Source organism: Mrakia frigida (assembly GCF_051309035.1).
Source record: "Mrakia frigida strain ATCC 22029 unplaced genomic scaffold BDY24scaffold_22, whole genome shotgun sequence".
Classification (NCBI taxonomy): Eukaryota; Fungi; Basidiomycota; class Tremellomycetes; order Cystofilobasidiales; family Mrakiaceae; genus Mrakia; species Mrakia frigida.
The window spans coordinates 524116-548229 of NW_027481259.1; the positions used below are offsets into that span (position 1 = coordinate 524116).

Consider the following 24114-nt stretch of genomic DNA (forward strand, 5'->3'; position numbering starts at 1 on the left):
AGCGTCGTCGTCGTGAGTCGTGGTTTCCTCCTTCTCTTCTCTCCTCCCGCAAGCTCCCGAATATCGAGCGAAGGTTAACGAATCCCATCTAATCCTTCCACTCTATCTTATCCGGTCCCTGTAGCTCCCGCTTCCAAACCAAGATCGAACTCACATCCTCCCCTTCAACGCCTCCTTCCCTTTCCCAGCGAAAGCTTGGACCGTTTCCTTCGCCCAGTCCGAAGCGAGGACTCCAGCGATAGCAGTCCTAGGAGGAAGCCGGAAGGGGATGGCTGGTGCTGGCCCGTCGTTGGGTTTGGCTCCCGGCTGTGGAGGACGAGGGATGAGACGAAGAGAGTCAGGGAGAGGACGACGCGACGAGAAGTTTGAAAGGACAAGAGAGGATTGAGATGTAGTACAAGAAAGGGAGTACTCACGTTGAAGTATGCCTGCTCGTGTCGGTTGATTACCGTTCCTTTAGGATCGGCGAGTATAGCGAGCAGTTCGGTTCGAGTGAACCATCGAGCGTCTTCGAGCTCGTTATCGAGATCTAGACGGATAGTCTGAGAGGAGTCGGCTCGACCGAAGCAGCCAACCCTGTAAAGAATCGAATGCAGAAAGAGTTCAGGTCATTCGATGCAAAGAGAGAGCGACAAAGCGCAGGGAGAGGAAAAGAAAGAAGAAGTAGAAAAGCCTGACTCACATCAAGTTGGCGGGGTAAGGCCATGGTTGCGAAGAGTGGTACATGACTTCCTTGACGACGATACCGGCCTCCTCGTAAACCTGAAATCGAGATTTAAAACGTCAGCTCGGAGGAAGAGACGCAAGACGGGACGAGACGAGAACGAACCTCTCGTCGAACAGCATCCTCGAATGACTCTCCGGGCTCAGCGAATCCAGCGAGACAAGAGTACATTCCCCTGGGCCACGCTTTCTGTTGATTCGAAGAGGAAGTTGGATCAGCGATACGATACTGACGGAAGGAAGACGAGCGGGAGGAGAAAGAAGCGAAGAGAGACGAACCTGTCGCCCCATTAAAATGGACTCTCCGTCCTCCGAGATGATACCCATGATAAGGACGGGATCTGTCCGAGGGTAGGCATAGTTGTGGAGACCCTTTTGAGAGGGGCAAGAGGAGGACTCGTCGAGAGCTGTGGAGCAGGAGAGCTTCCAGCTAAGAATTGAAGGGAAAGAGGGAAGAGAGGTCAGCGATGCAAGGAGAGTTCGACGACAGTGAAACTGAGACGTACCCTCCCCATAGAGAGTACTAGAAAGACGAAGAAAGGTTCATAGAGTCGATCAGCTCGTTGTTCGTTCGGAAAAGAGGCGCGTGAAGCGACGGGCGTCGAGCTTGAAGATCAAGACGAGGAAACGAGACCAAAACTCACCACTTTAGAACCACATCCAGCACAGAACGTGTTCCTACTGTTCCAATCAACCAAACTCCTTCCAACAGCGAAAACACCAGCCTCCCATGCTCCCCAGCTCGCAGAACTCGCCCTCCCATCGGCAAATTCTCTCGCCTCCTCTCCAGCTCCCCCCGTCAAAATCGCCAACTCCTTCTCTCCCAGGTTGGTCGCATCGATCGCCCAAACGGTCGGCGAAGACTGGTTCAAATCCGGATGAGGATCCTTGACGAGGAGGGTCTTCTCAGACTCGTCGACGTCCTTTTCGTCGATTCCAAGGAAGACGAGAGGGACTGCCCCGACGGCTCGAGCTCCCTGGAGGTGTTTGATGGTGTGGTTGGAATCGTCTCGGAAGTGAGGAGCTGGTCCTAGGAGGGGGAGGACGAGGGAGAGAGGGAGGAAAGAGATTCGTTTGGTCGAGGAGGAGACGAGAGGTTGGCCGGAATGGAAGGCGGTGAAGAGGGCGAGAGGGTGGAGGAGGTGTTGAGTGAGGAGAGCAGTTGAGTGTCGGTGGAAGGAGAGACGGTTGAGAGGGGGAGATCCCTGTATGATTGAAGAAAGAAGGGAGTTAGTGCTGGTCCAGAGAGGAAGCTCGTCGGAGGGAAAGGAAGGAGGTCGATTGAGGCTCATCCCTTCCTCTGATTCTGCTCTAGCTCTGAATCGACTTGTGCTTAGAGCTCTTTCTCAAGCAGACCAGCCCCGTCTGACGTTGATCATTCGAGCTTCAAGGAGAAAATAACGAGAGAGCTCACCGAATAGAAGTTTGCGAAGCTATCGAAGGAAGGAGGAGGAGGAGCTCAGTCAGCCCTCAGCTCGTCCTTCGCGCTCTCACTTCCTCTCCCTCGCCTCATCTTGTCTCTAAAAGAGCAAGCCCATCACAATCTGTACGAAGATACTACTCACTTTTCACCCATGTAGATAGCTTTTGTGATGTTGTTGTGAAGGTTGAGGGGAGAAACTCGCATCGACGTTCGGGACCTCTTCCGATCCACCGCCTTCGCGCGCTCCCTCCCTCCCAACCAGAACAACCTCAAAAACCCTCCCTTCTTCAAAAATGGCTCACGTTATTCACCCTTCAAGAACCGTCTTCTTCTGCTGCGACATTCAGACGAAATTCCGTTGAGTCCAGCGTGTCGTTGGGAAGGAGAGATCTGTCGGTTGACGTCGAGCTCATCCTTCCTCCTCCTCCTCCCCCTCTGAACTGCTACGCTTTCAGAATCAGCGATCTACGGATGGCCTCAGGTTATCCATACCGCTGAGAAGATGGTTCGCTTTGCTAAGGTGCGACTTTCTCTCTTTGAACGGTGCTCTTCAAGTAAGGGAGGAGAGAGAGATGAAGCTGATCTCCGACTTCTTCCCCTCCCTTTTTCTCTTCTCCTGCTATAGATCCTCGACATCCCCGTCCTGACGACTGAGCAGAACCCAAAAGGTAAATATCGCCTTCGTCTACGCTCTGACGGTTTCCAAGAGCTGATATCTTCTTTTCTGCTCCCGCCATCAGCTCTTGGACCAACCGACCCCTCCGTCGGCCTCTCCTCCCTCCCCTCCTACCTCAACCTTGGAACGTTCCCAAAGACCAAGGTAAACCCTTCACCTCCCGCCCTTTTCAGTTCTCTCCGCTGACCTCGCTCTTCGAGCTTCGTGACAGTTCTCCATGGTCCTGCCAGAAACTCTTCCCCTCCTCAAAGACGTCGACCACGGTCAGTTTTCTTTCCATCCTTCCCTCTTCCCTCTCCTTCCTCGGCGTCCATAGCTGAATTCGCTGAATGCATGCCCGTCTTTGATTCTTAGTCGTCCTCTTCGGAATCGAAGCTCACATCTGCGTCCTTCAAACCGCGCTCGAGCTTCTGGCTCCTGATTGGGGAGTGAAGGTGCACGTCTTGGCCGACGGAGTGAGCTCTTGCAACCCTGAGGAGGTCGGGATCGCTCTAGATGTGAGTTGTATCGCTTCTATCTCAATTCTACAACCAAAGAGGAGGGAGAGAGGAGGGGGAAGGGAGAAGAGCTCAGATCGAGACCGCGTCGCCTCTCGTGGCCGTTCGCTCTCCTTTCTACCTCCAATCCAGCTCGACGTGACTAACTCTTCTCGCGTTGCTGTTTACGTTTTTCTTCCTCTCTACAGCGTCTCCGCTCAGCAGGAGCCATCATCACCACCTCCGAGTCCCTCCTCTTCCAAATCCAACACGACGCGTCCAAGGAATCCTTCCGACCGTTCACCAAAGAAGTCAAGGAGGTCAAGGAGGCAACCAAGGATGCGATGAAGGTGTTGGGATCGTTGGCGACGGGAGGAGTTGTTGCTGGCTCGAAGCTTTGAAGACGATCGGACGACGACGAAATGCCATGTTAACGACTTTCCTTTTTTGACGCGGCTTGGAGAGTTGAGGGAAAGGAAGGAGGAGCTCATGGATGTATAAGGCGTTCGGTATTGGGAAATAGGATAGTTTCTGAGCTGCTGAGCGAGCAGGCAGGTCTCGCTCGCTTGGCCGCGTACCGAGAAAAACGACGCGTCGTTGCGTTCGCTGGAGAAGTCAGAGTCGAACCGCCTCCGATCCCTCCTCGACGTTCCTTTCCAATACCCAGCCAGGATTACATCCTTATAAAAAAGGTCCCATCCAGATCCCCTCTAGCAATCCTACCGGCCCAAAAGCTCGCTCTTCTCGTCAACCTCCTCATCCTCCAACTCTTCCTTCTCCCTCGTCGAGCCCTGACCACCGAACCACCTCCCCCTCTGCCACGACAGCAGAATCTTGCTCATCTCCCACATCCCGAACTCGGGCCAGAAGGGCTGAACGAAGTAGATTTGGGTGGATTGGGAGCACTGCGAAGAGAAAGAACGAAGAAGGGAAAGAGGTGTTAGTTCTGCAGGGCGAAGGATGAGACGGGAGGGAGGAGATATAGAGCGATGCGGAAGGGTCTTGGATTGGTCGAAGAGTAGTGGCGATGGGGGAGAAAAGCAAAGAAAGAGGAAGAAGGGAGGAGAGGACGAAAACGCACCTGCCAAAGCAAGAAATCACTGAGTCGTTTGACGCCTGAGGTTCTGATGAGGATGTCGAGAGGTGGGGAGCCGAGGAGGTTGGAGGGGAGGTTGGAGGTGAGGAGGGTGGGAGTGATGAGGCTGAGGGAGAGAAGAGGGAAGGCGAGGCGAGAGAGAGGAGGGGGGGACGCGAAGGAGGAGAGGGGAGGAAGCGGGAAGTATCAGTAGGAGAGATGAGACGAAAGAGTAAGGTAAGGGACAGGAACACGAGATAACGGGTACGTGTTGGCGAGAGGGAAGATCGGGATGGAGGACGGAAGTTGAGAGGAAGAAAGGAAAAGAGAACGAACGAAGGATCCACGTCCGAGGCGACGGTCGTTCGTATCGAGGTTGTGATCTCGTCTCGAGAGGTGTAGGGCATGCAGACGTTTAGGATACATCTGAGAGAAGAAGGAACCTGAGTCAGGGAGGAGGGATAGTTCGAGGGAGAGAGCGAGATGAGGGAGACTCACCGGGTATTGTGACGTGTCAACTCCTCCATTTCTCTCACGCTCTTCTGCACATCTTCAGGCAAGAGAGAGACGTTTCCGATGATGTTGACTCGTACTGAGTATCTATCAAGGAGTTGACTTCGGAGAAAAGAAGGCGGAGAGAGAAAGCAGAAAAGTCAGCGACGAGACGAGTGAACGAAGAGGAGAAGAAGGGAGAAGAGCAGCAGAAATGAGGACTAACCCTTGCAAAGCCAGCTCATGAAACCGACCTCTCGCCATCTCCATCAGCCCGTTGACCTCTTCTGGTGGTCGTGAGAAGTTCTCTATCGAAAAGACGAAGATGGTAACGCATTCGATGTGAAGACGCAGGCAGACCTCCAGCACCTGTGAATTCCAGCCTCCACGTAGATGATAATCGAGTCAGTTTGGGTCTCCGAACGAAGCCAACAAATACTGCTTGACTTTCAGGCTGTTGGAGGAGAGGTACTGACGTTCTTGAGGCTCTCAAAGCCCTGTTCGTGACCTTCAATGACTCTCCGATTCCTGAGTTTGGCGAACCGCCTGTTTCCGTCCATCACGAAGGCGACATGTTTTGGTATGGGACCTGAAGCGAGTACTGAGAGAAGAAGCCGAGAGAGTAGAGTGTAGATCCAGTTGAAGATGTTGACCATGGCGAGTTGGTGGCCGTCGAGAGGGAAGGGGAAGAGAAGAAGGAAGGAGGGAGAGGTGAGCTTCGAATTTGGGAAGGGAGCAGAACGATCCTCAACGACCAGCAACACCAGGAAACTTTTCACTCTTCTCTTCTCCTTCGGACCCTCTCGAGACTCGTACGGATCCAGAACGCCAGCTTCAACTCGATCTAGGACTCCAGACTCCATCGAAAGACGGCCTCGACGAAATCCTCTCCTCCGAGGAAGCTCAAAAGTCGAAGGTGAGCTCGAGTTCTTCTTTCCCGACCGTCCTCCGCATCGAAATCGTTTTTGGGGTTCGAGCTGAGGTTATCCGAGAGGAGCCCTCAGAGGATAGGAGAGATCTAAGGACTTGAATCTCTCGGTGAGAAGCAGGAGGGCCGATTGAACGAGCTCCTACTTTCGTCGAGCTCAACATTCCTTCCCTTCCCTCTCCCTTCTCCTTCCTTTCCAGAGCTGACTTTCTTCTTTCGACTCCTCTTCTTTCCAGCAGTTCCACCTCCTCATTTTCAAGCCCCCGACACTCAGCTCCTCTCTTTTCCCTCTTCCCCTCCCTTCACCATGTCCTCCACAACCCGATTCCTCCCTCGCCTCCAGTTCACCTTCGCCAACAACCATGCCTCCTGGCACCCTGGACACATGGCCGTCTTCCTCGATCAACTATCCCATCAGCTGCTGGACATGGATATGGTCATCGAGTGTAGAGACGCTCGTATACCTCTCACCAGCATCAACCCTCGTCTCGAAGAAGCCGTCAACTCTGCTTGGGGTCCGGAATGGATGGACGGAGAGAAGGGGCCGAGGGAGATCGGAAGGCATAGACAGAGGTTGATCGTGTATACGAAGAGGGATTTGGCGGAGGAGAGGTTCGAGGAGGTGAGTACAGGGTTCTGGGAGGAACAAGGAAGCCCGACTGACCGACCTTCTTTTCCTCGCGTCGTTCTCTTCTTCCGTCCCACCTTCACCAGCCTCTGAAACTTGCCTTCTGGAAACACGCCAAGCAGAACATCATGTTCTGTGATACCAAGGGAGCTCAGGATCCGAAGAACATCCTCAGGAAAGCTGTCGGTGCGTTTCGTCTCTTCCCTTCCCTTCCGTTCATTCGCGTCGACGAAGCTCACACGCCTCCGTCTCCGTCTCCGTCTCTCCTCTCGCAGCCTTCGCTACCAAGAACCAGGAAACGATTCTTGATATGAAGATTCTCGTGTTGGGAATGCCGAACGTCGGGAAGTCGACACTGCTGAATCAGTTGAGGAACGTTGGAATGAAGAAGGGTTCGTCTTTCCTCCCTCTTCTTTCCGTTCTCGTCTTCTTTGAGCTCGAGACCGACGAAGCTGACTGTTTTCCACGTTGTTCTCATTTTTTTTTTTTTTTTGGCTGCAGGGAAGCACTTCAACACCTCTACGACTGCTGGAGAGACGAAGAAGCTCACTGGACCTCTCAAGATCCACGAGAAACCGACGATCTTGGTTCACGACACGCCTGGAACGATGCCGGTCTGGCTTGGGAAGGGGGACGAGGCTTCTGACAAGGCTCTTCGTATAGCGTTGACGAGTGAGTTGTTGGGTCATTCTTTGAAAGAAGGGAAGAGAAGGCGAGACGTGTGCTGACCTTTCCGTTCTTGTCTCTCAGACGGGATCAAGGATTCGCTGTACGCAGACGACACTCTCGCCGAGTACCTCCTCTTCAAGCTCAACCTTCGAGCAGCAGAGTCGGATACAGCTCCTTTGGGTCATCCTGATCGAGGTGAGTCTTCCTTTTTATCACTCTCGTTCGACGCCGATTCCCCGACGCGTCGAGATACTGACTCCCTGTTCTATCACTCTCCTTCTGCCTCCCCACTCCTCAGTCGTCCCCTTCCACTACGGTCTCCCTTACTCCGAAGAACTCTACGACTCCACCAACGACGTCAACGTCTTCCTTACTCGTCTAGGCAAACGAATCGGAGCTCTCAAAAAGGGAGGACTCATCGACTTCAACCGAACCGCCGCCTTCTTCCTCGAGCAGTACCGGAAAGGAAAGCTGGGTCGCTACACCCTCGATGATCTCGAACAGAAGGAGGACCTCTACGCCGATCCCAACTTCTCCTTCTACCCTTCCGAAGGTCAACCCACTCGAACCCAACTCCACGAACAACATCACCTCAATCTCCTCATCCCCTCCCCAACCCACGACGCTCACATCCTCTTCAACCCCGAAGTCCCACCCTGGGCACCCCCCCTCATCAAATCTGCCGAACACAACGACGTCGTCAAGTTCGCTCCTCCCATCCAGATCCCCTCCAACCTCAACGAGAAGGTCAGCGAAGCCGTTCGGAGGTACTTCCACGGGAAGGACGCGAGGGACGCTGCGATCTCGGAGACGCAGGCGACCAAGAGGATCTCGGAGGCTAGGAAGAACGTTCAGAGGGCTCAGATGAAGAGGTTCGCGATGGAGAGGTGGAGGAGAGATGGGAGTGGACAGAGGAGGATGAAGGATCAGCCGCACGTTCAGAAGAGGCTGCAGGAGATTGAGAACGCTAGGGTGGCGGCTTTGATGGGTCCGGGCCCGAGTGAGAAGGGGAACGATAGTGCTGGGCAGCAGGTGGTGACACCGAAGACGTAATGAATGAAGCTTCTAGCTTGCTTTGGAAGATTTGGTTCGAGTCAGAGCGAGAGAGAAAGGGGAGACTGATTCGAAGGCTCTTGTTTTTCGCTGGTGGAAAGAGGTTGAACGACATGTATGCTGATCATAGATCACGTAAAAGATACTGCGTTTCGAGTCAAGGATAAGAATAAACCGAAGGACGAGAGACTCTAAAACGAGCTGACGACGACGCGACGGACGCGTCGAAGACGAAATATAACGAGAGGAAGACAACTGAGCGAGACTAGTACAACCCAAGAAGAGAAAGAAGAATTAGACCGAAAATAGACGTTGAGCGAGATGAGAGCAGTTTAGAAGGGGTATCGGAAGTCTGGAGGAAACAAAAAGATTGGTTAGCGATCAACGCTCGCTGGTTCGAGTTCGACGTCGACGGAGCGAAGGAGCGGAAATCGAATACGTTGAAGACGGGAAAACCAAGAACGTAGGGAGATTGAACTGACCAGGGTGAGCGTCTCCCTCAGCTCCGTCGTCGATCCATTTTTGCCTCTCCTCCGGGGTGAGGTTGTCTCGAATCTTGTTGAGCCTCTTGAAGTTCCATCCCTGAATGCTGTAGAGAATGGAAGCCATGACGATGAAAGCCATGGTGACGGAAGCTCCGAGTTTGTATCGAGGCGCGTCTAAAGTGGAAGAAAAAGGGCACAGAGTCAGTCGAATAACGAGTTCGAGAGTTGAACGGTTTCCATGAGCTCGAAAGGCGAAGCAAAGCTCACCCTTAGATCGGTAGATGTTTCCAGCAATGAATCCGGCGGCTGAGAAGAGGAAGGAGCGAAAAGAAAACGCGTCAGTTTCAAAAGAAGACGCGTCGAAAGAAGCAAGGGAAGGCGAAATAATCTCACAGTTTCCGATAGCCTGCTGAGCTCCGATGGAGGTAGCTCGCTTGTAGTAAGGAGCCTGAGAACCGGTAAGCAGAGTAACTGTGACGGTTGAAAGGAAAGCAGAAACGTTAGTCACGAAGCGGAAAGAGAGAAAGAGGAAGGAGAAAGGACGTGCTGTTGAGACCGACGATGCAGTAGATTCCGGTAGCGCAAAGGAAGCAGGCGAAGAGGCGAGCTCCGAGGGCAGTGACAGGAGAGAGCAAGATGGCGTATCCAGTGACGGTGCACAAAGCGAGAGGAACAAGGAAAGGCGTCCTCACTCCAACCTTGTCCGAGAAGACGGCGACGGTGATGTAGATGATGGCGGCCCAACTGTAGATGGAGAGGAAGGGGAATTTTTCAGACCGGGAATAGTCAGGAAGGCCTCATCGACGACAAGAAAGGGTCCCCAATGGAAAGCGATTTGGGACGCGTCGAAAAAGGGAGTGCTGAAACTCACAAGTAGATGGGAGCGGTGATGAGCTGAGTAGTGAGAACAGAATACCCGAATCCTCTGATAATGGTGGGGAGGAAAGTGGCGAACCCGAAAGAGGCTGCATTGAGAAGGAAGCAAAGGTCAGAACACGTCTTCATCCTCCTCGATTAGAGGATCAGTAGAGCTGAACTGACCAACGTTGGCGCAGAGCTGAGCGCATCCGTTCAAGTAGAGTTTGGGATCGGTGAGAGAGTCCTTGACCTTGGACCACTCGAAGTGTTGGTTTCCTGGGAGCCAAGAAGCGAAGGGAGCGAAGGAAGCGTCAGACGAGGGAAGAAAGGGATGATCGAGTGTAATGGGAACGGATTCACCGTTGTAAATAGCGCCTTGCCTAAATCGGATTCGCATGAGAGCTCGATCTTCCTCCGTGAGGTAGTAACTGTAAGAAGAAGAGAACGAGTCAGCGCAGATTCAAATTGAAGGAAGAGCAGAACAGGCGGGACCGACGCGACTTCAGGGCCATCGGGAAGCAGCCAGTAAACGGTAACTCCGAACAAAACCGTAACGAGACCTTCGAGCAAGTAGAGCCACTGCCATCCAGCTGAGATGCGACACGAAGGAGAGAAGGTCAGTGAACGAAGGACGGAGGGGAAACGGAAAGACAACCGAGCTCACCTCGTCCTCCAACTCCCTCCATTCTCAAAATTCCGAAGGCGATGAGTCCACCGAAAGCCCCAGAGAGAGCCGAGGCAACGAATAGGTATGAAACTCGCTTCCCCATCTCGGCGGGCTTGTAGAAGGCTAATAAAGTAAAGAAGGCAAGTCAGAAGCTGCGACACGACGCGACTTCGCCTCGTTCTTCCTTTTGACTCGAGGCGGACGAAAGGACTCACACGAAAGGTAAAGGGTCAAGCAAGGGAAGAGACCGGACTCGAAAACTCCCAGAAGGAGTCGAGTGACCATGAGGGACGCGAAGGAGTTCACGAAACCAGAGAAGAGGCTGAGTGAGAGAAAAGACGAGGGAGAGAGTTAGTCGAAAGCGAAAGAGTCGCAGAGGCAGCAAAGGACGTACGTCACTAGTCCCCAGGAAACCATCAATAGAGAAATGAAGATAGAAGGAGTAAACTTCTTCATGAGAATGGTTGCTGGAATCTCAGCGGCGACGTCTGCAAGACGAGAGGGACGAAACGAGGTAAGCTCAAGGGTTTGGAAGGACGGATCAGCCTTGGGTTCCACGTACAAGTAGCGTAGAAGATGGTAACGGCAGTGTTGAGCTGAGTTCCTACGAGCCCAGCGGTCTGGGAAAGTCCAGCCGAAGCAGCGTTTCCGATCTAGAGGGGAAGAAGGGAGGAACGGTCGAAGTCAGCTCCCCGCTCGACGAACGAAGCTGAAAGGGACGATATATACTCACGTTGGACCGATCTAAGTAAGCCAAAAGGAAGATCAAAGCCATCTAGTATGTATAGGAAGAAGAAGAAGAGACGAGAAGAAGCGTAAGAGGGCAAAGGAGGGTAGGGGAGAGGGAGGGAGGGGAGAGGAGAGGTCAGCCCTTGGACTTTTATTATGTACCGTCCGCCAGCAGGACAACCCAGCAACACAAACCGAAGAAAGTTGGAGACATAACTCACGACTGGAGCGATGTGAATATCAAGCTTTCTCAGAAGAGCAGCTTCACGAGCTGGGTCGATGTAGAGGTCTTCGTCGGTGGAGGGGACGACCTCGACGTCTCCAACAGCTCGCTTCTCGTCGCTGTCCTCGATAGAGGAGCCAACAGTGTCGATACCGGACATGGGAAAAGGGTAGGAAGATGAGGAGTGGGAAGATGGAAGAGGGACGGGAGAGTTGGGCGTGTGGTGGTTGGAGGAAAGGAAGAAAGGAGGAGGGCAAACTGGAATTTGAGGGCTGAAGGCGGGGTGGGAACGACCTGACCTTTATCTATCGGTCTTCTCTTCACCCTTGGCCCCCTCCCTTTCTTCTTTCGTTTTTCTTTCCTCTCGCGTCGTCCCAGTACGTAGCAGATAAGGAGATGAGCTCGACCAGCACCTCCGACAAAAACATCCGATGGGACAGGGGAAAACTCCGACGACCCCTATGCTTCGGATCTCGACTCATAAATTTACCATGCTCTTCCTGTTCTCTCAATGGTTTGCTCTCGTACCTCAATCTTCAGCCGACAGTATTAAGCCGACAGGCCGATTTGACCAAGCACCGAGGAGGGGAAAAGGGAGAGGAAGCGGGGGAGCGGATCAGGTCGCCGCGCGCCTCGTCGCCTTTTCAGTTCTTCTTCCCTCGAACCATCACTCTCTTCATCCCGAACCCCTCTTCGCCCAGCCTCTGTCCCTACTCTACATCTTCTCTATCTATCCATCTATGTCTCCAGTCGCCTCTTCTTCGTCCGCCGTGAGTAGGAGAGCTCTCCTCTCGTCGTCGCACTCTTCCTGAAGGCTGAAGCTCACCTTTGACCTCCTTCCTTCTCCAGAACTGGACTCGTCTCGTTCGTTTCATCGCCGCCGAGGACTCGTCGGAGCACTTGGGTCAACCCTGTGACTCTGAGGTCGACGGTGAGCCCTTTCTTGCCTCTTCGGAAAGTCACGTTGAGCCGAAACTTTGCAACTGACGAGTCGTCGACCTCTCTTCCTCCTCTCCTCTTTCTCCAGTTGGACTCGCCATCGAAGCTGGAACTGAAGTCAAAGTCTTCGAGATCATCGCCACTTCGCCATGGGATCCTCTCGCTTACATCAACCTCAACAAAACTTTCACCATCCAGAAGGTGTGTCCCCTCTCACCCTTTCGAGCGGCGGACCTTCGTGCCCTCCTCCTCTCCTCTCCTGCCCTCCACCCCTCCTCTCTCCTCCCTTTTCAGCTCCTGACATACTCCCTCTTCTCTCCTGTACCCCAGATTCTCTCTCCCCTCTCTCGATCTCAAACCGGAACTATCCGAGCAACCGGTCTCTCTTACAAGGGTGACTTTCGCGTCGCTTCGTCTTTTCGTCTTCGCCTTCGAAGAGCACGTAAACTGACTCAGTTCTTGCTTACTCTTTCATCAGATCACGCCGACGAGATGGGTCTTTCCTACCCTCTCTACCCCGTCGAGTTCTTCAAGCCCGAGTCTAGTTTGAACGACCCGAACGCGAACGTCACTGTGCCTCTCATCTGCCAAACTGACAGTGTGGACTGGGAAGTCGAGCTCGCTGTTGTCATCGGGAAGGAGTGCAAGGATGTGAACGAAGAGGACGCTCTCGATTACGTTCTTGGGTACACTGTTGCGAACGACGTGAGTTTTCGAGGTTTCTATCGCTCCGTCTTCATCTCCTCGACAGTCCCTTGACATTTCCTTTGACTTTTGTTCTTTCAAGATCACCGACCGTAAACTCCAGGCTTCAAACTCTCAATGGGTGAGCCTCTCGTTCCTCATATGTAAATCTCCCTTGCGCGTCGATCTCATCTCTGATCCTCCGTCCTCTCTCTTTCACAGTGCCACGCGAAGGGAATGGATAATTTCTGCCCCTTGGGACCTACTCTCGTCTCCTCTCGAGCTCTTCCCAACCCTCACGTTCTCAAGCTCTCGACTCACGTCAACGGAGTCCAGAAGCAGAACGGGTCGGCGGACGTGATGATCTTCCCTCTCGCAAAGTGAGTTTTCGAGTCTCCTTCTCTCGCCTTCATTCAATCTTCACTGCTGACCTTTCTCCTCCTATGTTTTGTCTCTCAGGGTCGTCTCCTTCCTCTCGCAAGGCTGCACTCTCTCTCCTGGAACCGTCATCATCACTGGTTCGTCTCTCTCTCTCTCTCTCATTCCCCATCAGACGCGTCTGATCGCCTCTCTTTGTCCTCTCGCCTCTGGAATAGGAACCCCTCCCGGTATCGGAGTTTCCATGACTCCTTCAGAGTGGCTTAAGGACGGTGATCAAGTTCGATGCTTCATCTCTCACGGGCTTGGTTCGTCCCTGTTTTTATTTCCCCTTCTTCGCCCTCCTTCGCTGACTTCTCCTGCGCTTCTGATGATTTCAGGAACCCTCGTCAGCAATGTCGTCTACCAGAAGAAGGCCGTCGCTCAGACCAACGGACACTAGACTACCTCCTTCGATCTCTCTCCTTCTCTTCGCTCGCATCTTTCTCAATCTGCATTCTGGGATTTCGCTCTCTCCTTCTCTCATCTGCCTCATCCAGCTCGGTGTTGTCTATCTCTTTATTTGCTCTACATAGATGGTGGAACTATATCTAACACAGCAGTCCCCTTTCGCTTTCCTTCGAGAGGAGAAAGACGCGTCGGGAGACGATCATTGCGTCTCGAGTCGTTTGGACGTCTTGCGGATACGGTCTGTTTATAGGGGGACAGTGAAAGAACGGATAGAAGGGAAGGTCCAGAGAAGGCGAGAGTCAGTTCGAGTCTGACTCTCAGAAAGCTGAGGGAGAGAAGGACGAGGAATGGGTAGGATCCGAGGGAAAAGTTCGTGAAAGTGACTCGTCAAGCACATCGAGGGCCAGCTGTCCATGTCCGAAAAGGAGGCGATGATAGAGACGATCTCTGTGGGTAGACGAGGGAGGTTGCGAGTGGGAGGCTGAAGACTTGACGGGAGGAGGGAAGGGAAAGGAAGAGGACGTTCTCCAGGTCGAGGGCTTGGTTTGACCCATCTGTCGAGGTAGGACCCCTTCAGGCTGGTAGATAAAGAAGAGAAGTGAAGCGTCAGTAAAGCTTTCGTCTCTCCAAGTAGTCGTTAAGCTTTCCTTTTCTGTGAGGAAGCGAGGAGGGAGAGGGCAAGGCGTTCGTGTGCTTGGGATCGAAGGAGGGAAGAGAAGCCATCGGCTGATGGTCGGCTGTTCTATTCTGAAGGGACAAAAGCGAGAATTAGAGCGAAGCTTCGTCCCATAGAGGCTCAGAAGATGTGCAAACGAATACTGAGAAGTGAAAATGTCAAGCTGGGAGTCAAGAGTCAAAAGAGGTCGAAGTGTGAGCTCTCTCTTCTTCGAATCTCCAACCGTCACCTGCCCTCTCTCCCTCCCTTCATCCGCTATGGCAAGTAGCTCAGCTTCCACCTCGTCACCATCAGCAGCGGCAGCGGCAGCAGCTTCAGCAGTGGTCAACTCTACAACTCGTCTCTACGTTGGGAACCTCCACTTCACCGTCGACGAGTGCGTTCAAGCTTCCTTCCCTTCCCTCCTCTCCCTCTTCCCGTTCTCTCTCCTCCCTTCTTTGATCTGAACTCTTCGACTGACACTCCCCGCACCTTGGGCTTCATCCTCCCTCCAATCGTTCGTTCGTTACTCGTCGCGGAAGATATGCCCTAATCAAGATCTTCTCAAAGTACGGAAAGATAGCAAAGCTCGACTTCCTCTTCCACAAGACCGGAATCATGAAGGGGAAACCCAGAGGTTACGCTTTCATAGAGTTTGGGTCCAAGGAGGTGAGTCTTTCCTTCTCTCTCCGCGGTCGATCTGCTCTCGGATGGCGAAGAAGGGAGGGGGAAGGGAGAGAAAGAACGAACGACCAAACGACCGAGCTCACCACTTTTCCTTCCCTTCCCTCCCTCCCTCTCGTCGCTCCTCCCCGCTCAGGATGCTCTCAAAGCTCTCACTAGCTTACACGACAAGCCTCTACGAGGTCGAAACCTCGTCGTCACCTATGCTTCTCAGGTCCGTCTTCCTCTTCCTTGCCTCTTCCGACGCTGAGCTCATCCAACATCCAAGCTCACACTCCTTCCCTTCCCTCTCTACCTGTCCTCCACCCCTTCAGGCTCAAACCGAGCCTACAACATCGCACCGATCAGGAGGAGGAGGTCGACAAGGACCTCAGACGGATCGTCGGACGACTCTCAGCATCGTGAAAGGGCAGAGAGCTCCTCAAGGGTTCGTCTCTTTCTCCTCTCTCCCGTCCCGTCGACTCGCTTCCTCTCTCGCTCCCCGTTGCTCCGATCTTCAAGCTGACCTCTCTCTCTACATTTTTGGGCTCGTCTTCTCCAGTGCTGCCGCTCAAATTGCTGCCCTCGAAGCCAAGCTCGCAGACATGAAACGGTCTGCGTCCCCAGCGACTCACGACGGACCCGCTGGACCTGGACCGACCTCAGAGGAGAAGCTGCAAGCTGGTCTGCCTAACCGTCCAAGTCTGGGGACTACGACGAAGGTTCCTGATGGGGAGGGGATGAATGGGACGGCTTGAGCGGAGGGTTTGCGTGCGAGTCGAGACGCGTCGGATGGTCGGTCGGATTTTGTGTTGTACTCTCATTTGCTCTCGGTAGCTTCCTTATTATTATTAGTGGTTTCTTTCTCCTCGCTGGGCGCTGAAAGGTCATCGCATCTACCGCGCACGAACTGAACGAGCCAGCGTTCGATCTGAGAGAGCTTCTCTACAAGTTGAACGACCTGAGGGACAGGAGGAGCAAACTCGTCAGTTTCTCGCCTCGTGTCTGTGAGCCGATAGAAGAGATCTCACTCACTCAATGAACATTTCCACTCCCCCAACTCTCCTCGCCTTCTCCTCGTCCACCTCGTCCACAAACTTCTCTACCGCCTCGACGAGCGCCGCCGGACCGCAAGCGCAAATCCCTACTCCTCCCCCGACCCTCGTCCTCTGGATCAACCCGTCGAAAAGCGAAACGAGATCTGGACGTCGAGAGTAGGTGACGATGGGGACCAGTGTCGAAGTTGGAGTTGCTGAGTCGACGGGGCGGAGAGGTTTGAGATGCTTCGAGACGGAGGTGGGGATGGGAGGTTGGGAGGTGCAGGCTAGGCGGATGGAGAGGGAAAGGCTTGGTACGTCTTGGGAGAGGTCGAGGAGGGATTGGAAAGAGGGGAGGAGATAGTGGAGCAGTTCTGAAGGCAGAATGGAAGAGAGAGAGAGAAAGGCGTCACTTCGGCGACTTCTCTTCGTCAAGCTCGATGAGAAGATAAGTTCGGAGAAACTTACCCGCTTCCCTGACGATCCACACCATCTCAACTTCCCTCGTTCTTCCACTGCCTGAGAGGCAGTCCGAAACTATCCCCTCGAGCTGAGCGAGAGCAAACGAAATCCCACTTCCTCCAACGACGATCATCACCGAGGAGAACGTCGAAGGGATGAAGGAAGCTGGTCCGTAAGGGCCTGATAGACTGACGACGACTGCGACGGATAGACAAGATTTTTCAGTCCGACTTCTAAAGCGAGAAAACGAAGGGCGCAAACTTACCATCTCGACCCGACGCGCCTCCTCCCTCCTCCCAACTCTTGTCTCCCCCAGCAGAAATCTCGTAAACCCTTCTCGTCCAGTCTCCAGCCACCTTGATCACCAATCTAACCCCTCCTTCTTCACCTCCTGGGACACTGGCGACGGTGAAAGGGTGAGATTCCAGGCCGATCCAACTGGATTCGGATCCGAAGGTGTTGACCTGGGTGCCATCCTGATCGAAGAGTTGGGATTGTAAGGATGGTTGTGAGAGATCCAGGGAGGGGGTGGAGATGGGCGACGTCTAATGGGTGAAGAAAGAAGGGACGGAACCTTTTAGCGAAAGTAAAAGAATCGAAGGAGAGAGGAGAGAGACACACGATAGTTTGAGGTCAAGAACCGGTAGAGGTAGTTGAGAGCGATGTAAGATACGGAGAGAAGAAGGAAGGGGAGGACCATCTCTGTGCGAAGAGAGGGGAGAGCGTGTCAGAAAAAGGCGACGCGTCGAGTTCGTTCGGAAAGAAGAACGAACTGCTGTGATAGTTCATCCCTCCGAGGAAAAGAACGACGCCACCATGATGTCCAGCTTTGAATATAGGATACCAGCGACGACGGATGGGTCCGATGGAGACAAGAACCAGGATGCAGAGACCTGGGGAGAAAGGACGCGTCGAACGGGTTTCGATCAGCTCTTCAATTGGGGTTGAGAAACGGAAGTAGGTCACCTCCATACGCGATCCAAGCTTCTTGATTCACCCTTCTGCTCATTTCTTGTCGGAACGTCCCAGCTTGATGAAAGATGATCACTGCGAAAAGAAAGAAACGAACGTCAGTGGAGGTCGAGACGGAGGGACGAAAAGAGCGAAGCTTACTGTAGGCGACGATGTGAACGGTGATCACGAGGAATACAAGCCTCCCTAGCCATCTATGGATAACGTTCACCACAGCGTAGCCCTTCTGAACCAGCGTTCCAATCCCTCCGACCTTGATCCCAGCTGCTTGGAACTGAAACCCGTCAGTTCGTCTTCAGGCAAGAAATCTTCAGCGAGATAGACTCACTCCCGATTACGAACGGCACCATAGCCAACGGAACAAATCCTGTTCTCGCTGCATCCCCTAGAAAGGAGGAGTTGATCGTGCAGGCAAGAACCGTCGCGACGACAAACGGAGAGAGCGCTGCCATGTTCGAAAGCGAAAGAGGGAGATGTCGAAGGATGGGGAACTTCCGAACGAAGGAACGAAGAAGGATTGCTGAGAGGAGTGGAGGGTTGGGGATCCGAACGAGAGGGGTGGTGCTGTTGGACGAAGGAGGGAGGAGAGGGTGCTCGTAAAGGTCGTCGAGCACGATCCGTCCGTCTTCGTTGAACCCTCTTTTCTCCGTCTCCCATCTTGGCCGACGAGGTTTTGGACGACGAATATTGGAAGATGAAGTTGAGAAGGCCCATCCAGTCTTCCACCTTTGTCGACTCAAGCGAACTAGCGTCCAAGGGAGGGTTCGAGCGGCGTAGACGAGGAAGAGGAGACCGAACGAGAGGAGGATGGCGAGCATTGCTTGGAGCGTTGCGGAGTTTACAGAAGTGGAGTGATTTCCGGAGGAAGCGTCTCGAGCAATGAGGAGGTGATGAGAGGAGTTGAAGTAAGGAAGGGGAGGGGAGGAGGGGGGAGGGAGGAGCAGAAGCTCAGCGGGGAGGGGGGGAGCGACGACGGGCAGGATTTCGTCGACCAACGAAGGAAGATCACCCATCCTGGAAGGGCTCGTCCGAAACCTTCTTCGGTGATTTGAGCGAGGGTGGACCATAATGGATGTTGAAGGATGACGAAGGGAGGGAAGGAGGGATGTTGAACGAAAGGTCGACGTCGGAATGAAAGGGAGGAGGAAACGACGGATTGCTGGGGAGATGATGTTATTTGGAAGGCCTTTTGAGGTCCAGAGGTAGAGGCGGAGACAGATGCGTCTTTTGGATCCAAAAGGTGAAGGCTGAGCTTCTGGTGGTTGACAGCGAAGGAGCTGAAAAACAAGGGAAGATGAGAGGGCTGAAATTGACCGCAGCGCTAATCCAACTCCCCTCGTGAACTTTGAACCAGCCGAGATCGCGAGAAAACTTCAGGATGGGCTTCCAAAAACTTTGAACGAGCCGACTGCGGGAATTATGCTCAAGTGGTTATGAGGTGAGGTGAAAACGTGAAGACGGAAGCGAGAGGTCGTCGTTGTTTTGCTCCGAGACGCGTCTGCTCGATGGCGTTTTGATTTCATTTTTCCCTTGCGACTTGGACGCGTCTCGCCATCTCCCTCCCGAAAGAGGAGCACATGGAAATGGCCTGCACATGGCCCATCTCTTTCAGCTCGTCCTCCATCAAAGATGATCGTCCTAGCTTGAGACCCCCTGCTTGTTTCGTTTGCAGCTGCGAGACCCCTCTCCCCTTCTCCCAGTCTCAAACCTGCTCGTCTTTCTTCCTCTCAACGACGACCCTCTGGCAGGATGCGATACTCATCCCGTATTCCGATTCTCCTCATCACACTCTTTCTGTTCTCGACCCTCTTCTTCATCAATCTAAACAACAACGACTCCCTCCTCACCTCCCTCGCCCTCCCTTCGCACCCCCCTCCGCCTCTCCCCAAGCTCCATTTCCTCCTCCCTGCGACCCACAGCACTCCAGAGTTCTGTAAGACTCTTCTTACCACTCTTCTGCATGATTACGAGCCGCTCGTGATCAACTGGGGCGTGCAGGCTTCGGGAGGGAAGGCAAGGCAGATCAAGGTGAGCTCAAAGGGAGAAGGGTGTCGCAGCTCACTCTCTGGGTCGAAGTTGACTTTTTGCTGCCTCGACTCTGGCCCAAATCTAGATCAAAGGTGTTCATGAGTACATCAGCACCAACGTCAGCGACCCAAGTGACTTGATTTTCATGATCGGTGAGCTCGTTCGTCTCTTTTGTTTTGCTTTTCGAACGTCGCAAGCTCACGGTCCTCTCCCTCTTCCCCTGCTTCCTTCATCTGCTCAGATGCCTTCGACGTTTGGCTTCAGCAACCCCCAAGCGTCCTCGTTGACAAATATGTGGGTTGGAACTTCAGTTAAAGTCTCGAGGTCCTTTGTTTCGCAACTTGATTTCGACGCCTCGACGCGTCGACACTCTCATTCGGAACTCGAGCTCACCTCTTCTTTGTCTCTCCTCCCTCCCTTTCTCCACAACAGCTCTCCTCCTTTCCTCGAGTCCTCATAGGAGCCGATAAACGGTGCTGGCCACCTTCTCCCAACCCTCGCGAATGCATCGACATCCCAAACTCGACGCTCCCAACAAAGATCTTCGGAAAGGACACGGACACAGGAGCAGAACTTCCCAATGTACGTCTCGTTTCTTTTTCGCCGTGCTCTTTCGCCATTTCAAACCAGCTCATCCCAACTCTACTCTCCTTCTACCCTCTCTCGTCGCCTCCCTCTCACATTCTTGCAGATTCACACCTTTTTCCTCAACCGTCCACGATACCCCAACTCCGGGATCATCCTCTCCCCTCAGTCGCTCCTACTTCCTCTCTACACATCGCTGCTAGAGCAATCGACCACCCGAGACGCAAATCTAGGAGATCAACAACTCTTCCTCTCGACCTACCACGACGACGTGAACTCCCCGTATTCCGCCCCTCTCTCGCCCACAAGCCCCAGGAAGGGAGAGAGCTGGTTGAGGCCAGACTTCGAGAGTGAACTCTTCCAGACGATGACTTACTCGAAGGCGGATGTCGAGTTTATGAGGGCTTCGACCGGTCTCGCGTCGCATCCTGACTCCTCTTCTCTCTCTTCCGCCTCCAAGGAGCGACTCGTCTTCAACCGCATCTCCGGCAATCTCCCCTCGGTTCTGCACTTCAACGGTGGAGAGAAGTCGCTCTTGAAGGAATGGTGGGGGAAGATGTGGTGGGTGACGGGAGGGGAGGGGGAGCGGGAAGAGCGGGAGGTTGTGAGAGAGTGGGTGAAGAGGAAGGTTCGGAAGGGAGGGGTGACGGTTGCGAAGGATGGGAGGTGGATCGGGTGGGGAGAACTGGGCTGCGAGGGGGGAGGGGAGGTTTGGGGGTCGATGGAGGAGTAGGAAAGGAGAAGACCCGCGTCGCTCCTTTTCGAGGTTTGAGTTTGTGTAGTTTGAACCCTTGGTGTATCTCTTAGACTAGATTGATTGGATGCTACTGCTGCTGCTAACTCTCCTACTGACTCTCCTCCGTTCATCAGCTCGAAGGAGCGAGTGAGCCCACCGTCGGCGACGAACGCTCGACCCGATTGAAACTCGACGCGTTCCATTCCCGTTCTCGTTCTCCCTCCTCGCATCTTCCGAGTCAGAACAGACAACATATAATTTCAACTCACTACAGCGCTAACTCGAACACAATCAAACTCCCCCAGGAGGTCTCACAAACCCAGCGTTCATTCCCTCGACCCCGTCCCCTCCCGTCGCGTTCGTACTCTGCGTCTCCTCAGCCTGAGCCCTCTCCCTAGCCTCCACATCCTGAACGAGCTTCGAACCTGTTCCCGTTGGCTCCTGTGTTGCTGCTGCCGATGATGGAGCGTTGGTGGTGGTGTTGGTAGTGGTGAAAGCTGAAGAGGCGACGTGTTCGGACGTTTTGGTGGGTGTCACGACAGCGTCGAGTCCTCCCGCTCCTTCGCCGGAAGAAGAGCGCGAGAAAGTGTCGGATGTGGGTTGGCGGAGTGCTGAAAGTTTGTTGGTGCGTTCGGACTGAGGGGAAGCGAAGAAGGGAGAGGTCAGCAGGAGGAAGAGAGAGCGAGTTGGTGAGATCGGAGGGGAGGGAAAGCTGAGCGAAACGAACCGAAAGTTCCTGGTGGTGAGAAGTAGTCTGATCGAGGAACTGCTTCTTAGCGTGTACTTCTTGTTCCAGTCGATTGTGGTCTGGTTCGGAACGAAAGAAGAAAGGTGAGATCAGCCTGACGAGACCAAGGCTCAACGATCCCACGCCCACACCTCTATACTGTGAGCTACTCCGACGTTACGATCTTTAGCGAGCTGGATATCCACTTGAGCCTTATTCTGATCCGTCACAGCGTTCTCGTGTTTGTGTTGAGCGTGGACGAGCTTCATAGGAGGGCAAAAGCACGATGAAACGAAACGAGGTGAGCTTTTACTCTCGCTCTTCCTCGACCCCTTGAGTCGCTGAAAGCTCACCTTGTGAGCGGCTTTGTTCTCAACCTTGGCGAGCTTCTCTTGATGGGATACTGCCTTTTCCTCGGCCTGTTCGGAACCAAAAACGAGCGTGTGAGCTCAACGAAACGAGGGAAGGAAGAGCTCGAGCTCATTGCTCAAGCTCAACACTCATTACTCGACTCGACTCACATCGAACGCCTTCTGCTCCGCCTTCAAAGCAGCTTCCAGTCCCTTGTGAGCGTCGTCGAGGATCTTCTATACATATCAATCAGAATCGACGGAAGAACGAGTTAGGAAGGGCTTGGGTCGGAGGGAGGGAAGGAGATTGAAAGTGGACGAACGGAATCCTGTTTGGCTTCCTTCTGGAGATGCTTCTCGAGAGATTTGAGGATCTTGGGGTCGGTCATAGGATGGAGAGGTATTAGAAGAGTGAGGCTGGCTAAGATTTGGTGGAGTTTATAGTACGGGTGGGTGGTGGATGGAGGGAAGAAGGGTAAAACCGAGGGGAACAAGGGAGGAGACAGATCGGTGTCGTCATCAGGAAGGGCTGAGAAGGTATAAATCGAGAAACGAGGTATATGTTATTTTCTGTGAGAGGGAAGAGAGCTCACACCTGAACATGGTGGGAAAATTCAGGCGGTTGTTAGGAAATTCTGCTGAAGAAACGGGGAGAGAGAGACGGTGAGCTCGATTCCTCCTCCTCCTCCCTCCTCCCTCCCAACACCCACCTTTCCCCTTAAAGCCTCTTCTCAAACCATGAAGCTCACCTTCTTTACTGCTTCGGGAGAGTCCTTCTTCCTCGAACTCCCTTCGGATATGTCGATTCAAGATGTAAAGACGCTCTTGGAAGGAGATGTGAGTCCCGTTGTCCTTCCACCTCGACGCTTCCCCAGCGTTGGAACGAACGGAGGAAAGAAGCTCGTATCTGACTCCATGCTTCCCACTCTCCAATATCAGTCCAACGTTCCCGTAGCTGATCAAATCTGGACAGTGGATGGGAAGGAGGTCGTCGAGAGCGAGAAGACGCTCGAGGAGTTGGGATGGCCCGAGGAGGTCGTGGTCAGCTTTGCGAGGAAGCAGAGGTGAGTTTAAAAGCTTTCGTTTGAGCTTTGTGGTGGTGAGGTGTTGCTGCTGGTGCATCAGAAGAGCTTCAGGAAGTTCAGGGGAAGGAAGGAGAGAGAGAGAGTCGAGGGGAGGGAGGAAGGCTCCATGTTCAGCTCGAACCCTCCGAGATTGATCTCGTCCGTCTCAGCCTCGAAGACACTTCTACAGAGCTGATTCTCTCCCTGCCTTTACATTCGCAGTCAACAACAGCAGCAGCAGCAGAACTCTCAAGCCTCAGGATCCTCTAACCCTCAGTACACTCCTGCTCAACTTGAACAACTTCGTCAGGTTCGTTTGGTCTTCTTCCTCGGCCCTTCCTTTCCTTCCAGCTGACTCTCTCTCCAAATTTGGTCGCTCGTATAGATGATGGCTCGTCAGTCGGAGGAACACGAACTCATGGATCGACTGGAAGCCGATCCTTACGATGTCGAGGTACGTTTCGTTTCGCTTTCCGCTCTGCCTGCTCTCCTCTCCCCGTCGTTCGTCGAGCTGATGGAGTCAACCGAATCAACACACAGTCTCAAACCAAGATTGCCGAGTTCATCAGGATGAAGGCTGTCAATGAGTCGTACGAGGACGCGATGGAACACACTGTGAGCGTCGTCCTTATCTGCGTTTCCCTCTCCTGTCTCTCGTTCGAAGCTGATCTCATTCCTTTCGCGTTGGTTCTTTGCAGCCGGAGAGTTTCGCTCAGGTTACTATGCTGTACATCGGTGAGCCCATTATCTTTCCCTTTGTTTTGTCTCGTTCTTCGTGTCTCGTCAGAAACTGACCTCGCGTTTGCCTCGCCCTCCCCCGTCTCTCCTTCGATGGCTTCCTCAGACGTCGAAGTCAACGGCCACAAGGTCAAGGCTTTTGTTGACTCAGGAGCTCAGTCAACTATCAGTTCGTCTACCTCTTCGTCGTCGTTCCTCTTTTCGTCGCGTCTCGAACGGAATTACTGACGACGCATCTCTCCCTTCGTGTCCTTGCGTTTCTAATCTCCTCCAGTGTCTCCCGACTGTGCCGAGCAGTGCAACATGTACATTTCTCTCCTCATCTTGATAAATCTGCTTCACCATCTCTCTCGAAACTAATCCTCTTCCGCTTCCCGTCTCCTCTGCTCTTCCCGAACCCCCAGCATGCGTCTCCTCGACACTCGATTCCACGGTCAAGCTCGAGGTGTAGGAACCGCCGTCATCCTCGGTCGAATCCATTCAGCTCAAATCAAGCTCGCAGACTTGCATCTCCCCGTCTCGTTCACCGTTATGGAAGGGA

The 24114-nt window shown here is 53.5% G+C and overlaps 11 protein-coding genes across 11 annotated transcripts; 6 read left to right on the forward strand and 5 right to left on the reverse strand.

The window, feature by feature from the left end:
• Positions 1–42: 42 nt before the first annotated feature.
• NPY1 (NAD(+) diphosphatase) lies at positions 43–2359 on the reverse strand. Its single transcript, XM_076641197.1, has 9 exons — positions 2289–2359; positions 2138–2156; positions 1368–1928; positions 1230–1246; positions 1003–1153; positions 830–913; positions 683–762; positions 417–576; positions 43–306 (listed from the first exon to the last, which is right to left on the reverse strand). The coding sequence occupies exons 1-9, from the start codon at positions 2348–2350 to the stop codon at positions 151–153; spliced, it is 1290 nt and encodes a 429-aa protein (XP_076495252.1). The 5' UTR covers positions 2351–2359; the 3' UTR covers positions 43–150.
• Positions 2360–2404: 45 nt separating this feature from the next.
• Positions 2405–3922, forward strand: BDY24DRAFT_394599 (Isochorismatase-like protein). The gene is made up of 7 exons (XM_076641198.1): positions 2405–2503; positions 2602–2666; positions 2772–2814; positions 2887–2966; positions 3034–3085; positions 3177–3319; positions 3508–3922. The coding sequence occupies exons 1-7, from the start codon at positions 2440–2442 to the stop codon at positions 3697–3699; spliced, it is 639 nt and encodes a 212-aa protein (XP_076495253.1). The 5' UTR covers positions 2405–2439; the 3' UTR covers positions 3700–3922.
• Position 3923: 1 nt separating this feature from the next.
• On the reverse strand, positions 3924–5557 carry BDY24DRAFT_394601 (undecaprenyl diphosphate synthase family protein). Its single transcript, XM_076641199.1, has 6 exons — positions 5342–5557; positions 5092–5234; positions 4872–4988; positions 4710–4799; positions 4380–4500; positions 3924–4203 (listed from the first exon to the last, which is right to left on the reverse strand). Exons 1-6 carry the CDS (start codon positions 5519–5521, stop codon positions 4018–4020), a joined length of 837 nt encoding a protein of 278 aa, XP_076495254.1. The 5' UTR covers positions 5522–5557; the 3' UTR covers positions 3924–4017.
• Positions 5558–6100: 543 nt separating this feature from the next.
• Positions 6101–8143, forward strand: MTG1 (putative GTPase MTG1; the record flags this gene model as incomplete). The annotated part of the gene is made up of 6 exons (XM_076643610.1): positions 6101–6415; positions 6508–6607; positions 6697–6813; positions 6923–7093; positions 7172–7285; positions 7389–8143. The coding sequence occupies 6 exons, from the start codon at positions 6101–6103 to the stop codon at positions 8141–8143; spliced, it is 1572 nt and encodes a 523-aa protein (XP_076495255.1).
• A 104-nt stretch (positions 8144–8247) lies between these two features.
• On the reverse strand, positions 8248–11358 carry BDY24DRAFT_394606 (allantoate permease family MFS transporter). The gene is made up of 15 exons (XM_076641200.1): positions 11104–11358; positions 10887–10928; positions 10716–10806; positions 10548–10641; positions 10369–10475; positions 10151–10276; positions 9983–10076; positions 9847–9914; positions 9670–9762; positions 9500–9593; positions 9176–9372; positions 9022–9099; positions 8896–8934; positions 8626–8802; positions 8248–8495 (listed from the first exon to the last, which is right to left on the reverse strand). Exons 1-15 carry the CDS (start codon positions 11263–11265, stop codon positions 8476–8478), a joined length of 1482 nt encoding a protein of 493 aa, XP_076495256.1. The 5' UTR covers positions 11266–11358; the 3' UTR covers positions 8248–8475.
• A 334-nt stretch (positions 11359–11692) lies between these two features.
• BDY24DRAFT_394607 (fumarylacetoacetate hydrolase family protein) lies at positions 11693–13945 on the forward strand. Its single transcript, XM_076641201.1, has 11 exons — positions 11693–11875; positions 11955–12036; positions 12133–12245; positions 12375–12438; positions 12523–12749; positions 12832–12870; positions 12951–13108; positions 13188–13246; positions 13325–13414; positions 13487–13796; positions 13899–13945. Exons 1-10 carry the CDS (start codon positions 11846–11848, stop codon positions 13546–13548), a joined length of 924 nt encoding a protein of 307 aa, XP_076495257.1. The 5' UTR covers positions 11693–11845; the 3' UTR covers positions 13549–13796; positions 13899–13945.
• A 513-nt stretch (positions 13946–14458) lies between these two features.
• BDY24DRAFT_394610 (RNA binding motif protein 18) lies at positions 14459–15742 on the forward strand. Its single transcript, XM_076641202.1, has 5 exons — positions 14459–14608; positions 14754–14880; positions 15032–15109; positions 15210–15322; positions 15437–15742. The coding sequence occupies exons 1-5, from the start codon at positions 14490–14492 to the stop codon at positions 15630–15632; spliced, it is 633 nt and encodes a 210-aa protein (XP_076495258.1). The 5' UTR covers positions 14459–14489; the 3' UTR covers positions 15633–15742.
• Positions 15743–15819: 77 nt separating this feature from the next.
• On the reverse strand, positions 15820–18358 carry BDY24DRAFT_442768 (ferric reductase family protein; the record flags this gene model as incomplete). The annotated part of the gene is made up of 9 exons (XM_076644711.1): positions 15820–15835; positions 15910–16285; positions 16380–16571; positions 16639–16918; positions 16993–17075; positions 17147–17266; positions 17340–17420; positions 17487–17609; positions 17674–18358. 9 exons carry the CDS (start codon positions 18356–18358, stop codon positions 15820–15822), a joined length of 1956 nt encoding a protein of 651 aa, XP_076495259.1.
• A 616-nt stretch (positions 18359–18974) lies between these two features.
• On the forward strand, positions 18975–20691 carry BDY24DRAFT_416644 (glycosyltransferase domain-containing protein; the record flags this gene model as incomplete). The annotated part of the gene is made up of 7 exons (XM_076643611.1): positions 18975–18980; positions 19046–19110; positions 19265–19373; positions 19459–19525; positions 19615–19667; positions 19806–19955; positions 20065–20691. 7 exons carry the CDS (start codon positions 18975–18977, stop codon positions 20689–20691), a joined length of 1077 nt encoding a protein of 358 aa, XP_076495260.1.
• A 241-nt stretch (positions 20692–20932) lies between these two features.
• Positions 20933–22297, reverse strand: BDY24DRAFT_394619 (uncharacterized protein). Its single transcript, XM_076641203.1, has 6 exons — positions 22095–22297; positions 21943–22008; positions 21775–21840; positions 21574–21684; positions 21422–21501; positions 20933–21330 (listed from the first exon to the last, which is right to left on the reverse strand). Exons 1-6 carry the CDS (start codon positions 22158–22160, stop codon positions 21228–21230), a joined length of 492 nt encoding a protein of 163 aa, XP_076495261.1. The 5' UTR covers positions 22161–22297; the 3' UTR covers positions 20933–21227.
• Positions 22298–22353: 56 nt separating this feature from the next.
• On the forward strand, positions 22354–24024 carry DDI1 (Ddi1p). The gene is made up of 7 exons (XM_076635928.1): positions 22354–22835; positions 23058–23145; positions 23221–23289; positions 23376–23450; positions 23534–23570; positions 23680–23878; positions 23978–24024. Exons 1-6 carry the CDS (start codon positions 22510–22512, stop codon positions 23799–23801), a joined length of 717 nt encoding a protein of 238 aa, XP_076495262.1. The 5' UTR covers positions 22354–22509; the 3' UTR covers positions 23802–23878; positions 23978–24024.
• The last annotated feature ends 90 nt before the right edge of the window (positions 24025–24114 follow it).

Bases quoted from the DNA above. Each gene is read 5' to 3' on its own strand.
- NPY1 (XM_076641197.1), bottom strand. From the start codon at position 2,350: ATGCGAGTTTCTCCCCTCAACCTTCACAACAACATCACAAAAGCTATC. The intron at 914-1,002 runs GTTCGTCTCTCT...TCGAATCAACAG, and splicing joins CCATTTTAATGGGGCGACAG to AAAGCGTGGCCCAGGGGAAT. The intron at 763-829 runs GTTCGTTCTCGT...TCTCGATTTCAG, and splicing joins AGGATGCTGTTCGACGAGAG to GTTTACGAGGAGGCCGGTAT.
- BDY24DRAFT_394599 (XM_076641198.1), top strand. From the start codon at position 2,440: ATGGCTCACGTTATTCACCCTTCAAGAACCGTCTTCTTCTGCTGCGAC. The intron at 2,815-2,886 runs GTAAATATCGCC...TCCCGCCATCAG, and splicing joins GACTGAGCAGAACCCAAAAG to CTCTTGGACCAACCGACCCC. The intron at 2,967-3,033 runs GTAAACCCTTCA...GCTTCGTGACAG, and splicing joins GAACGTTCCCAAAGACCAAG to TTCTCCATGGTCCTGCCAGA.
- BDY24DRAFT_394601 (XM_076641199.1), bottom strand. From the start codon at position 5,521: ATGGTCAACATCTTCAACTGGATCTACACTCTACTCTCTCGGCTTCTT. The intron at 4,989-5,091 runs GTTAGTCCTCAT...TTTTCTCCGAAG, and splicing joins CATGAGCTGGCTTTGCAAGG to TCAACTCCTTGATAGATACT. The intron at 4,204-4,379 runs GTGCGTTTTCGT...TTCTCTTCGCAG, and splicing joins GTGATTTCTTGCTTTGGCAG to TGCTCCCAATCCACCCAAAT.
- BDY24DRAFT_394606 (XM_076641200.1), bottom strand. From the start codon at position 11,265: ATGTCCGGTATCGACACTGTTGGCTCCTCTATCGAGGACAGCGACGAG. The intron at 9,373-9,499 runs GTGAGTTTCAGC...CTCCATCTACAG, and splicing joins ATCACCGCTCCCATCTACTT to TTGGGCCGCCATCATCTACA. The intron at 8,935-9,021 runs GTGAGATTATTT...TCCTCTTCTCAG, and splicing joins TCAGCAGGCTATCGGAAACT to CCGCCGGATTCATTGCTGGA.
- BDY24DRAFT_394607 (XM_076641201.1), top strand. From the start codon at position 11,846: ATGTCTCCAGTCGCCTCTTCTTCGTCCGCC. The intron at 11,876-11,954 runs GTGAGTAGGAGA...TTCCTTCTCCAG, and splicing joins TCGCCTCTTCTTCGTCCGCC to AACTGGACTCGTCTCGTTCG. The intron at 12,750-12,831 runs GTGAGTTTTCGA...TGTTCTTTCAAG, and splicing joins GGTACACTGTTGCGAACGAC to ATCACCGACCGTAAACTCCA.
- BDY24DRAFT_394610 (XM_076641202.1), top strand. From the start codon at position 14,490: ATGGCAAGTAGCTCAGCTTCCACCTCGTCACCATCAGCAGCGGCAGCG. The intron at 15,110-15,209 runs GTCCGTCTTCCT...CCACCCCTTCAG, and splicing joins TCGTCACCTATGCTTCTCAG to GCTCAAACCGAGCCTACAAC. The intron at 15,323-15,436 runs GTTCGTCTCTTT...CGTCTTCTCCAG, and splicing joins GGGCAGAGAGCTCCTCAAGG to TGCTGCCGCTCAAATTGCTG.
- BDY24DRAFT_394619 (XM_076641203.1), bottom strand. From the start codon at position 22,160: ATGACCGACCCCAAGATCCTCAAATCTCTCGAGAAGCATCTCCAGAAG. The intron at 22,009-22,094 runs GTTCGTCCACTT...TGATATGTATAG, and splicing joins AGGAAGCCAAACAGGATTCC to AAGATCCTCGACGACGCTCA. The intron at 21,331-21,421 runs GTTCGTTTCGCT...GCTTCCCCTCAG, and splicing joins CTCACCACCAGGAACTTTCG to TCCGAACGCACCAACAAACT.
- DDI1 (XM_076635928.1), top strand. From the start codon at position 22,510: ATGAAGCTCACCTTCTTTACTGCTTCGGGAGAGTCCTTCTTCCTCGAA. The intron at 22,836-23,057 runs GTGAGTTTAAAA...TTACATTCGCAG, and splicing joins AGCTTTGCGAGGAAGCAGAG to TCAACAACAGCAGCAGCAGC. The intron at 23,571-23,679 runs GTGAGCCCATTA...TGGCTTCCTCAG, and splicing joins GGTTACTATGCTGTACATCG to ACGTCGAAGTCAACGGCCAC.